Here is a 13,924-nt window from a genome sequence, read left to right on the forward strand (position 1 = left end):
ATGCGATGAAGTTCTCTCCCAATTGGAAGTTTTGCAATACTTTATAATCATATAATCCCATACTACTTGATCAAATGCTTTTTCTGCGTCCAGTGAGATGATAGATAACTCTTGGTCATGAGATTTATGTGAGTGCATTATGTTAAGCAAGCGTCTCAAATTATTGAATGAGTGTCTCTTAGGTATAAATCCTGTTTGATCCTCATTTATTAGTCTACTAACATATCTGCTTAGTCTTCTGGCTAATGTTTTCGCTATTATTTTTTGATCCGTATTTAACAAAGCAATAGCTCTATATGATCCTGGTTCTTCTATATTTTTATCTTTTTTAAGTATTAATGTGATCGTTGATTCTGCTAATGTTTCAGGTAAGCTTTGCTCTTTAAAAGCATATGTATACATTTTCTGTAATCGTGGGGTAACTATGTCGTAAAAGGCTTTATAAAATTCATTACTGAATCCGTCTGGTCCTGGTGTTTTTCCGTTCTTTAGTGTGTTTATTGTGTCTTCTATCTCCTTAGAAGTAATTTGTGCTCCCAGTTCCTCTTGTTCCCTCAATTCTAATTGTGGGAGGTTACAATTTTCCAGAAATTCTGAAACTTTATTATTGTCTATTGACGTTTTAGATGTGTATAGATTCTGGTAAAATTGAGCAAATCTTTTATTGATATCCTTGGGTAGTGTTAATAATTCCCCTCTATCTGATTTAATCTTTAGTATTGCATTCTCTTTTTCCCGTTTTTTCAATTGGTGTGCTAGAAGTTTGTGGGGTTTGTCCCCGAATTCGAAGTGTTCTTGTTTTGTAATTTGAAATAGTGTTATAACTTTCTCTGACAATAATTTATTTAGCTTGAATTTCAATAGTAGAATTTTGTTATGTTTATCCATAGTTGGATCTTTAGCATTATCTGTATCTAATTGTTTTATTTGTTCTTCTAAATGTCTTTATTCATTCTTATTCTTTTTATTTTGAAAAGCTTGAAATTTATTAGACTCCTCTAATAAATGCTTTGAAGGATTCCTATAATAGCGTGGGGGATATATCTGGTGTATCATTTATCTCAAAAAATAGGTCCATCTGTTTTTTTAGATATATACTCCCTTGTGGGTCTTTTAAAATTTGCGAGTTAAACCTCCAGAACGATTTATTCATAGACATTCCTTCTAATTTAAAAACAAAAGTTAACGGAGAGTGGTCTGAGATCGCATTAATGTGGTATTTAGGGTTCATAGTATGCGGAATTAATTTTGTATCCACTAGGAAATAGTCTATACGTGAGTATGTTTTGTGTACCGTTGAATAAAACGAATAATCCCTTCCCGTCGGGTTTGCAATCCTCCAAACGTCTGCTATATTTGTGTTTTTCATATATGTATGTAAGAGTTCACTGGTTTTAGATTTCATATTACCTTTTTGTTTTTGCATCGATTTATCTAGATAAGGGTCTAAAACACAGTTAAAGTCTCCTCCAATTATAACATTTTGATAATTAAATTCTGCAATTATATTCAGAATTTTGTTGAAAAATTGAGGGTTATCAAAATTGGGCGCATATATGTTTACCAACGTAATTGGTGTAGTATTGATCTCTCCTGATACTAAAAGGTATCTCCCTTCCTTATCTGATATAATATTCTTTGATTTAAATGGAATTCCTTTACGAATAATGATTGCAGTACCTCTAGATTTGGAAGTGAATGAAGAGTGAAATGTTTGGCCTCTCCAGTTCGCCCTCAGTCTCGTCTGATCTTGATGTTTAAGATGCGTTTCTTGTAGAAACGAAATGTCCGTGTTGTATGATTTCAACTGAGCTAGTATCTTGCCCCTTTTAATAGGTTCATTAATACCCCTTATATTCCAACTACATAGTGTGATTCCTTCCATTTTCTTTTGATTGTCGTCATGCATTTTTACCAATTTTAATGACCTTATTTATTGCGGTGCATCCATACCCCAGGACTCTGGTTATTTGGGGGGGCGTTTATATTATAGACTTCTTTGGTAGTTCCCCTCTGCGATTGTCCTTGAAAAAAAAACACATAGATGTGACATATTGTGATAAAAAAAATAAATAGATCAAGTAATTTTACAAGTAATGCCCCTTCTTTGAACAAGCTCTTAATTCATTTCGTGGTTGGTTGGAGTCAGTATCAGCAAAATCACAATTTTACAGAGGGAAAATTTTTGTTCCAATGCTCCCCATTCCCAATTACTTTTACATTGAAGTGATTGAAATCCAAGTGAAGTTTAAATGACATCAGAAAAATAAACCCTTCGGAATAGATGATATTCATTTTGTGGTTGGTTGGAGTCAGTATCAGCACAATTACAATATTAAACTTTGAATCTTCAGATGTCCTGGTTCAAGCTAAAACTAAAGACAAATAATAACCTCCTCACACATTCCCCTGCAAGTATCTCTGTCACTCCTTTAATATATGCCCCTTCTTTGAACAAGTTCTTAAACATCGCATCTGAATCTGTTTCCATCTGATTACACTCCTTGAGGATGTTCATCTATGTTTTCAATTAATAAAACAACGAGATTGGGGTTGAAGAGCTCCTGGAGCGGGGCCTTACAGCACCGCCCCGCGCGGCTTGGAATGGCGGCGGGCTGCGAGCGCGCACCGGGGGCTCTAACACCAAGACCCGGTGCGCGAACTTGCATTACCCGGCGTGGTTTAATGGCCACGGGACAATTCGCCATCGCCCGCCGGGGGCTTTGACTTTGACTCTGACATGGGGGGGGAGAGTGCAGTGGAGAGAGAAGTTTTTTTGGCCTTCCATCACAGCAATGTGATGGATGTTTATGTAAAATATGTTGTGTCTTGGGTCTATTTGTTGTAATGTATGGCTGCAGAAACGGCATTTCGTTTGGACCTCACGGGGTCCAAATGACAATAAATTGAATTGTATTGTATTGTATTGTATTTCTATTCAACCTGCCAAAGGAATTTGGGGGGTGGTGGTGTTTAAAATAGTCAGTGAGGTAAACAAACATAATAGTTGAGTGGCAAATGACAATAGTGCTACCTTCCCAATATTTAACTGAAGGAAATAATGGGTTATCGGGACAGTATGTTGTGACAGACAGCCTGGCACCTTGTATGTCATTTTAATATTACACTTATTCCATCCCCCTGGATATTCCGGATTAATAAATTAAGGTTTTGGCAACTAATTACAAATCAGGCTAATTACAAACCAAAAAACTTTAACCCACTCCGAAACACGAAGCGCTGAGCATTGGGATCCAGACATCACGGAGAACTGGCCCTCAGTTCCCCGCTCACATCTGGCAGTGTTCTCTGTCTGAACCAGGGGCCACGGAGCATTTTTGAAAGTGGGGAGGCTGAGCCATCACTGATCACTGGCCTTGGGGGTACCCAGTGGGGGAGTGGAGCAACTGAGTGGGGGGAGGGTGTGGGAGTGGGATGTCCCCCCTCCCACGATTGGGACATTTTCAAATTTGATGTATTAAAATCATGTTTTAGTGCATTGTAGAAGTATGATTTAAATGTTTTTTGTTTGAAGTAATTTTAAGAGATAACTTTTCAAGGGGTGACTTTTTCCAACGCAAAGGGTGGTGTGTGTATGGAACAAGCTGCCAGAGGAGGTAGTTAAGCCAGGGACTATCCCAACATTTAAGAAACAGACTGATACATGGATAGGACAGATTTGGAGGGATATGGACCAAAAGCAGGTAGTGTAGCTGGGACATGTTGGTGGGTGTGGGCAAGTTGGGCCAAATGGCCTGTTTTCACACTGTATCACTCTATGACTACATTATACCTCCACCATGCATGAATGCTTCAAAATCAAGTGGCCGGGTTTTATTGCCATATACTCAAGCATAGAAACATAGAAAATATGTGCAGGAATAGGTCATTCGGCCCTTCGAGCCAGCACTGCCATTCAATGTGATCAGGGCTGTTCATCTAAAATCAATACCTCTTTCCTGTTTTTCCCCCAATATCCCTTGATTTCGCTAGCCCCAAGAGCTAAAGGTAACTCTCTCTTGAAAACATCCAGTGAATTGGCCTCCATTGCCTTCTGTGGCAGAGAATTCCACAGATTCACAACTTTCTGGGTGAAGAAAGTTTGTCCTCATCTCAGTCTAATGGCCTACCCCTTATTCTTAAACTATGCGACCCCTGGTTCTGAACTTCCCCAACAGCAGGGACATTTTTCCTGCAGTTACAGTAAGTAAAAGTCTAGCAGGCAAGCAGGATGCTTTCTCCAACCACCCCCATTTCAAGGCCGCTGTCTTACACCGTTTCTACCCAGTGCTTGGTACTTGTTCCAGCAGCCATTGGTTGTCCTCCAGGATGCACCGAACCACAGCCTGGTCCATGCCGGTCACCAGGGCGAATTCGGCACAGAGACTCTCACAGCTGCGGCGCAACACTTCCGACGCCTCAGACATCCCAGGACTCTTGCACTGAGGCTGCTCCGTGGCCGGAGCTGCAGCGAGCAACCTGCCAGCCCGGTAAACACCCGCCAGCCCGGCAAACACTCGCCAGCCCGGCAAACACTCACCAGCCCGGCAAACACTCACCAGCCCCAGCTCCCCGTCTGCATCTGTCCCCGCCACTGCTTCTGCTTCCATCCCTCCCTCAGCCCCGGCTCTCCAACAACCGCGGCCCATGCAGTTGAGATGCATTTTTAAATTTTCGTTGATCACAGAATTTCTCACGACAGAGCGTGAGAAATTTGTGATCAGCGTGAGAATTTAGCCAAATGCGTGATTCTCACGCTCAATGCGTGAGAGTTGGCAGCCCTGCTGTAGCTTGATATTAAATACACCTTTTAGGATCGACTGGAAAACTAAGGAATTCTAATAGTCCAACCGCAGGTAACCCTAAATTGAAATGGGAAAACGAATGGATTACTTAAAGTGATTTATTGCTTTATACGTGTGTGGTGGGAGGCGAGGGGTTAATAGTGTTTTAAAGTTGCATTTTGTACAATTATGTCATCTTTACTGGGTTTTTTGGCAATGCTGATTTCGTTGAGATTTGTAACGTATTCCTTGTCAGGATTTGGATCGGAGGGACTTGACCAGAGAACTAAATTAGATTAAATATGCAATGACAGAGGAGGATGTCTTGATTGCCGAAGATACCTTTGCCTATTTGGAGTGATTACATTTGGGATATATTCAGGGTTGATCAGAAAGCTAGGAATGGAAAACATACATAATGATGGCACATGTCAGCATTTTCTTTCATTTACATCATGGAAAATGTGACATATGGCATGAGACACGTGTGAAAAGCCTTTTTTTGTTATTTGGTTTCAACAACTTGCAAAGGAAGGAAATAAAGAAAAATTACTAAAGTTAGAGAAAAAGGGACACAGAACATGAAAAGCTCAATATAATTGGAGATTGTTTACTTTTGTCCCAACTTTTTTAAAAAACGTGTGCATAAATGTGTGTTTCCTTTTACAGTCCTAGTTGGCTACAATGCAATAGTAATACATTCTTCAATATGCAGATTGGTGATTGGCCAGTTAGCCAAATGTTGCCATAAATAATGGAGACGTGCATGATTATTATTTGCCTAATTATTTTTATTTTATAAATTAAAAATATTTGTTTAATTCTAAATTGTTGCAAAGTATCAGATTATGAATTAACTAACACAGATGTCAGAAAATTATCTTATGCATACAAAATACAAAAGCATTCAGAAATCATGAGTGAAAAAATAATGGTTCTTCTACTAATACTCTGATGCCTTGATGTTGAGAAATTGCAAAAATATTTGTATGTTGTCAATGCATTGAGCTGCTGCATGTATGGTTATCCCTGGGCAGTGTGTTCTATTTTTACAGGCTTCTGTAATTAATTATGTACTTCCATAGTACTGTAGTGAATGGCATCCAAAGCACAATTCTGATAAGAAAGAACAATTATCAAAACTACAAGCTTGGCCGTTTATAAGAACAAACGTGTACATACAGGCTATTCTAGATTGGGTATTGAGTAATGAGGAAGGGTTAGTTAGCAGTCTTGTTGTGCGTGGCCCCTTGGGCAAGAGGGACCATAATATGGTTGAGTTCTTCATTAGGGTCTTGGTGAGACCACACCTGGTGTATTGCGTACAGTTTTGGTCTCCTAATCTGAGGAAGGACATTCTTGCCATAGAGGGAGTACAGAGAAGGTTCACCAGACTGATTTCTGGGATGTCAGGACTTTCATATGAAGAAAGACTGGATAGACTCGGTTTGTACTCGCTAGAATTTAGAAGATTGAGGGGGGATCTTATAGAAACTTACAAAATTCTTAAGGGGTTGGACAGGCTAGATGCAGGAAGATTGTTCCCGATGTTGGGGAAGTCCAGAACAAGGGGTCACAGTTTAAGGATAAGGGGGAAATCCTTTAGGACCGAGATGAGGAAAACATTTTTCACACAGAGAGTGGTGAATCTCTGGAATTCTCTGCCACAGAAGGTAGTTGAGTCCAGATCATTGGCTATATTTAAGAGGGAGTTAGATGCGGCCCTTGTGGCTAAAGGGATCAGGGGGTATGGAGAGAAGGCAGGTACAGGATACTGAGTTGGATGATCAGCCATGATCATATTGAATGGCGGTGCAGGCTCGAAGGGCCGAATGGCCTACTCCTGCACCTATTTTCTATGTTTCTATGTTTCTATGTTTCTATACATAGAAACATAGAAACATAGAAAATAGGTGCAGGAGTAGGCCATTCGGCCCTTCGAGCCTGCACCGCCATTCAATATGATCATGGCTGATCATCCAACTCAGTATCCTGAACCTGCCTTCCCTCCATCCCTTTAGCCACAAGGGCCACATCTAACTCCCTCTTAAATATAGTCAATGAACTGGTCTCAACTGCCTTCTGTGGCAGAGAATTCCAGAGATTCACCACTCTCTGTGTGACAGCCTTCAGAGGTGGCTGCAAATCAATTTGGAGCTCTTCTTACTTGATTCAGATTGTGAAACAAAGTCAGTGAATAATTTCCAAAGATTGGTTTGAAAATCACACAATACCATTTGCAATATAGACACGTGTTGGACATTAATAATTAATTTCTGTAGCTTTATCATCATAAAATATTCTGTTCATGATCTGCGGACTCGGGAGCTGCGGACTCGGGAGCTGCGACTCCGGCTGCGGGAGGCGGCTGATCAGGAGGTCCGGGCCGCTGAGGAGGATGTTCACCGTCGGGGTTCGGCGTCGGCGTTCCACCAGCCTGGCGTGAGGGCCTGAACATCGGGCCACCCGGGGCGGCGACTGCGGGTGCTAGGAAGGCCTCGACCACGAGTGAACATCTGGGAAGAACGGAGGGGAGGCTGGCTGGACTATGGTGCCTTCCTCACCTTGGTGCCACTGTGTTATGTTGTGTTGTGGACTTTAAGTGTTTGTGCTTTTTTTTAAATTCTATTTTATTTTTAATATGTTTTATTATTTATTATTATTTATTTATTTTTATTTTTATGATACTGCCTGTAAGGGAAATTCATTTTGTTGTCTCTAACTGAGACAATGACAATAAATTTGAATACAATACAATGATGTGCAACACACCACATTTTATAGTTTTTATTGTGCTCTTAAATAAGGTACATGGGAAGCAAGTCTAGGGATAATGTTCTGTAGTCTATACATAACTAAAACTATGATCTTGTGCTCTTCCGGTTTGCGTGGTTTTCTATTTGTGCAAAAATAGTACACGATAGCGCTACGATTCTTCACCACCTTACCATTCTCCTTTGCTGCAAGTGCAACAAGTTTTGTTCCGAAGTAAGTTTATTGGCCAAGTATTCACATACATGACAAAACACCATTGATCAAGCATGTGTCAACAAATACCAGATCAAAGGGAAACTACAGATTTTTGGCTGTTGAGTAGAGTAACTACTCGTGGATTAAAAACTGTTTTTATGTCTGGCTGTGGCAGCTTTGACAGTCCGGAGTCGCCTTCCAGAGGGAAGTGGTTCAAAGAGTTTGTGGCCAGGGTGAGAGGGGTCAGAGATGATCTTGCCCGCTCGCTTCCTGGCCCTTGCAGTGTACAGTTCATCAATGGAGAGAAGGTTGCAGACAATAACCTTCTCTGCTGATCGGACGATTCACTGCAGCCTCCAGGTGTCGTGCTTGGTGGCTGAGCCAAACCAGACCATGATGAAGAAGGTCAGAACAGACTCTACGATGGCCGTGTAGAATTGGACCATCATTGCCTGTGGCAGATTGTGCTTCCTCAGCTGCCGCAGGAAGTACATCCTCTGTTGTGCCTTTTTAACTGTGGAGTCGACAGTAGCCCCCCACTTGAGGTCCTTGGAGATGATGGTTCCCAGGAACTTAAAAGACTCCACAGATGTGACTGTGGTGTGGTTGATGGTGAGAGGGGTGAGTGGAGGGGGAGCTCTCCTAAAGCCTACAATCAATTCCACTGTCTTAAGAGCATTGAGCTCTAGGTTGTTGCGACGGTTACAGGACGCCAGCTGTGACACTTCCTGTCTGTAGGCAGATTCCTCCCCATCCAAGTCAAGTCAAGTTTATTCGTCACATACACATACGAGATGTGCAATGAAATGAAAAGTGGCAATACTCGCGCTTTGTGCAAAAAGACAAACAAACAAACAACCAAACAAACTACAAACAGAATGGAACAGAATCACATATTATTTTACATATTAAATATTGTGGGCGGAAAGAAAAAGGGAAAAAAACAGCACTTTAAAAAAAAAGACGTAGTACAGTAAAAGTTAGTCCATGGTGAGATAGGAGTTTACAGTCCTAATGGCCTCTGGGAAGAAACTCCTTCTCAACCTCTCCGTTCTCACAGCATGGCAACTGAGGTGTTTGCCTGACCGTAGCAGCTGGAACAGTCCATTGCAGGGGTGGAAGTTATTGAACAGTTTCTTTTCTTCGGTATTCACCAAGGAGAAGGATATTGAATTATGTGAGGTAAGGGAAACAAGTAGAGTAGCTATGGAAACTATGAGGATCAAAGAAGAGGAAGTACTGACACTTTTGAGAAATATAAAAGTGGATAAGTCTCCAGGTCCGGACAGGATATTCCCTAGGACATTGAGGGAAGTTAGTGTAGAAATAGCAGGGGCTATGGCAGAAATATTTCAAATGTCATTAGAAACGGGAATAGTGCCGGAGGATTGGCGTACTGCGCATGTTGTTCCATTGTTTAAAAAGGGGTCTAAGAGTAAACCTAGCAATTATAGACCTGTTAGTTTGACGTCAGTGGTGGGCAAATTAATGGAAAGAATACTTAGAGATAATATATATAAGCATCTGGATAAACAGGGTCTGATTAGGAACAGTCAACATGGATTTGTGCCTGGAAGGTCATGTTTAACTAATCTTCTTGAATTTTTTGAAGATGTTACTCGGGAAATTGATGAGGGTAAAGCAGTGGATGTTGTGTATATGGACTTCAGTAAGGCCTTTGACAAGGTTCCTCATGGAAGGTTGGTTAAGAAGGTTCAATGGTTGGGTATTAATGGTGGAGTAGCAAGATGGATTCAACAGTGGCTGAATGGGAGATGCCAGAGAGTAATGGTGGATGGTTGTTTGTCAGGTTGGAGGCCAGTGACGAGTGGGGTGCCACAGGGATCTGTGTTAGGTCCACTGTTGTTTGTCATGTACATCAATGATCTGGACGATGGTGTGGTAAATTGGATTAGTAAGTATGCAGATGATACTAAGATAGGTGGGGTTGCGGGTAATGAAGTAGAGTTTCAAAGTCTACAGAGAGATTTATGCCAGTTGGAAGAGTGGGCTGAAAGATGGCAGATGGAGTTTAATGCTGATAAGTGTGAGGTGCTACATCTTGGCAGGACAAATCAAAATAGGACGTACATGGTAAATGGCAGGGAATTGAAGAATGTAGGTGAATAGAGGGATCTGGGAATAACTGTGCACAGTTCCCTGAAAGTGGAATCTCATGTAGATAGGGTGATAAAGAAAGCTTTTGGTGTGCTGGCCTTTATAAATCAGAGCATTGAGTATAGAAGTTGGGATGTAATGTTAAAATTATACAAGGCATTGGTGAGGCCAATTCTGGAGTATGGTGTACAATTTTGGTCGCCTAATTATAGGAAGGATGTCAACAAAATAGAGAGTACAGAGGAGATTTACTAGAATGTTGCCTGGGTTTCAGCAACTAAGTTACAGAGAAAGGTTGAACAAGTTAGGGCTTTATTCTTTGGAGCGCAGAAGGTTAAGGGGGGACTTGATAGAGGTTTTTAAAATGATGAGAGGGATAGACAGAGTTGACGTGGAAAAGCTTTTCCCACTGAGAGTAGGGAAGATTCAAACAAGGGGACATGACTTGAGAATTAAGGGACTGAAGTTTAGGGGTAACATGAGGGGGAACTTCTTTACTCAGAGAGTGGTAGCTGTGTGGAATGAGCTTCCAGTGAAGGTGGTGGAGGCAGGTTCGTTTTTATCATTTAAAAATAAATTGGATAGTTATATGGATGGGAAAGGAATGGAGGGTTATGGTCTGAGCGCAGGTATATGGGACTAGGGGAGATTATGTGTTCGGCACGGACTAGAAGGGTCGAGATGACCTGTTTCAGTGCTGCAATTGTTATATGGTTATATATGGTTATATGGAAGGGGTCTCCCATGATTTTATTAGCACTGGAGTTGCACCTCCTGATGTATAGTTCCTGCAGGGGGGCGAGTGAAGTTCCCATAGTGCGTTCGGCCGAACGCACTACTCGCTGCAGAGCCTTCTAGTCCTGGGCAGAGCAATTCCCAAACCAGATGGTAATATTTCCGGACAAGATGCTTTCCACAGCCGCTGAGCAGAAGCACTGGAAGATCCTCGGAGACACTCTGAATTTCCTCAATTGCCTGAGGTGGTAAAGGCGCTGCCTTGCCTTACTCACAAATGCTGCGGCATGTGATGTCCATGTCATATCCTCAGAGATGTGGACTCCCAGATATTTAAAACAGCTCACCCTATTCACAGTATCCCCATTTATCCTCAATGGTGTGTACGTCCGCGGATGATGTGCCCTCCTAAAGTCCACGATCAGCTCCTTCGTTTTTTTGATGTTCAAGAGGAGGCTGTTGTCCTGACACCAGAGTGCCCAGATCAGCCACCTCCTCCCGGTAGGCCTTCTCATCGTTGTCTGAGATCAGGCCCACCACCCCAGTGTCATCAGCAAACTTGATTATTGAGTTGGAGCTGAACCTAGCCACACAGTCATGTGTGTACAGGGAGTACATTAGGGGACTGAGGACGCAACCCTGGGGCGATCCTGTGCTCAGGGTGAGGGACTTTGATGTATTCCCTCCCATCTTGACTACCTGGGGCCTGGCAGTGAGAAAGTCCAGGGCCCAGGCACAGGGGGATGTTGGGCCCTAATTCCTGTAGCTTCTCAGCCTGTCTGGTGGGGCTATCGTGGTGAAGGCTGAATCAGTCCAATCCTGGATCAGTCCAATCAGGGTTGTGTCATCCGCAAACTTGAGAAGCTTGACAGAGGTGTCTGTGGAGGTGCAGGCGTTGGTGTAGAGAGAGGTTGGGGTTGAGGGGAAATGAGCCATGCCTGCGCAATTGGGGGCTATGCGCGAGTGGCGGAATATTGCATTGGGGGAACAGGTTGCGTTGGGGGAACGGGTGAGTGGTGGAATATTGCATTGCGGTACTGCACTTAGTCTAGTATATTTTGTTTCTCTTGCATCCGATATATTTCGTTAGGCACTAGGTTCAAAATATAGCTAATAACATTTCATATTCCACTGGTTTTGAAGTTTACCATTTCAACAAATTACTTTTGTCAGTTATTTCAGATATTTACTGAAAAGCCTATTTCTTGACTTCTCATTGACTGAATCATGTATTTGCCATTCTCATTTTTGTTCCCTTTTGATGTGCAGGAACATGGTAAACAACGTGACTAATACAGCTGCTCAATACTTTGGGTTCACCCAAATGGTAAACGTGAGGTTTAATATTTAACATACTCCATATCTGACAATGCAATGTGCACTTCATAGCATTTGAGCATGTGCAGTGTTTTTTTATATGGATGAGTTGGGCTTAGTCATAATTTGAATTTTGAGAAATATAATTATTGTTTTGCATTACATATGACATTTACCTTGGAATTCCAAGGACAAATCTTGATGTTGGTCAATTTATCTTAATTCTCATGTTTTTATTAAAGCAAGGCATTAATTTCATCATGATTTAAATTATTTTCTAGTTGGTTCAAGTTCCTATTGAAACATTATCGTTTCATGAGAGTCTATGATTTTAACTAGACATCAGTGTATAATTTATGCAAGGTAACTGGTGGACAATTGGCATTTATGTGTTTGTAAGTTAATTGTTAATTATGCACAGTGTGTACATTTTCAGATATCTAAACTAAACTTGTATATTTACAGGATTTTGTATGAAGAATGGATTGTTCAAAACTTACAGAATGTGAGATGTGAAGTCAGAAGGTTATTTTATTAAAAGCGAGAACCATCTGGATTGCATTTGCCTGAGAAATTATGTTCATTGAAGAATGTGGCCTACTATGGATTCAATTAGAAGATTACTTTGTCTTCATAATCAACACTAGTCTGCAGAATAAGTGAAGCTGAAAAAAACTGCTTTCATGACATAAATTATCTTGAAGTTCAGAACCGGATTGAGATATTGTGAATCATGTACATCGTGTTCAGGAAGCAACCATTTCTCTCCATGTAGCACTACTGTACAACTCCAAACCCTCTGAATCATCCAACAGCACTAAATGAATGTGGATTATCATGAGGCATTGATTTTAAACAAAATGGTGGTTTTTGAAGCGATGATTCCTCATTGAGCCAGAAGATCTTGATTACTTCGTACAGTGGGCAAGCACTGTACCATATGGTCACGTTTCAGAGGCCATGATGACATGAAGTCCGAAGATATCATCTGACTTTTGATATCTTTAGGGTGTCACAAGCAGAAACGTGAAAATGAATGGAGGAAACGAGAATGATGGTGAAAAAGATGGTGGGAGCTCAGCAGTCCAAGTTCCAATAGGATGGCAGCGGCAAGTTGACCAGAATGGAGTGCTATATATGAGGTACACATTGTTCTATATTTATGTCATGTGCTAATCTGGGCATGGCAGTGGAAGAGAGAATAACTTCAATTAGTTTGGGGTCAAATATGGAATTAATTTAAAACAAGTAATTTATTCATAATTGTTTATTTATAGAATTTAATATTTCCACTTTTTCAGTGTCTTCTAATTGGAGATGAATACCAACTATGTATTTGTAATAAACTAGTTAGCTATTGCTCACTGCGTGATCGCCACAGAGGTCAATAGAATATCATTTTTAACAAGAATGGCTTTTTCAGATGAATGAGATAAAGTGGTCGGTTTTACAAATATTTTTGAAAAAAACAAGGCTGTTCTGTTGTAAATGAATCTTGATATTTAACAGTTAATTATACAATATAGCATAACATCAAATTTGGTCTGTTATTTATGTGGGGTTGTATGGACTTTAAAACTACAAAGTAGTTCCTTGAATAGTGAATGGAAAAAATAGACATTGTATGTTCTTCCAAGTTCTTGTTGGAATTGCATAGTGGATTCAATATGAAAGCTATGTTGATGTTTAAGGTATGAAGATATCAGCCTATTTTATACACAAAAAGAAAGGTTCTGGCTGATCTATTTGAGGTGTTCTGTCAGCACAGAGTGGTCAAGAGTAGTGACTGAAGGCACTTTTCGAGCAAAACATACAGATTTTGCGTTGAATGTATCTTCTATAAATTCCAAAGATTAGAATGATAAATGTAGACAATAATTCAATGGACCATTAAGAACATCTGAGTGCATTCCATTTAACAGTTCTTCGTAAATCTGCAATTTCCATTTTGAGTTGTTTTGAAGGGGAGGAATTATTTTAAAAAGAAAATTCTTGAACAT

General features: G+C 40.8%; 1 protein-coding gene across 5 annotated transcripts in view; it reads left to right on the top strand.

The window, feature by feature from the left end:
- mbd5 (methyl-CpG binding domain protein 5) overlaps positions 1–13,924 on the top strand; it is a 212,993-nt gene that overhangs the window by 102,135 nt on the left and 96,934 nt on the right. For 4 of the 5 annotated variants that reach the window (XM_033024722.1, XM_033024719.1, XM_033024721.1 and 1 more), the window contains exon 2: positions 12,390–13,066. In XM_033024722.1, the coding sequence (XP_032880613.1) occupies positions 12,957–13,066 (110 nt within the window). In that variant the 5' untranslated portion in view covers positions 12,390–12,956. Of the gene's footprint in view, positions 1–11,897; positions 11,935–12,389; positions 13,067–13,924 lie in introns of those variants that run through there. The other variant, XM_033024720.1, reaches the window with a different exon arrangement.

Source organism: Amblyraja radiata, chromosome 7, assembly GCF_010909765.2.
Source record: "Amblyraja radiata isolate CabotCenter1 chromosome 7, sAmbRad1.1.pri, whole genome shotgun sequence".
NCBI classification, from domain to species: Eukaryota; Metazoa; Chordata; class Chondrichthyes; order Rajiformes; family Rajidae; genus Amblyraja; species Amblyraja radiata.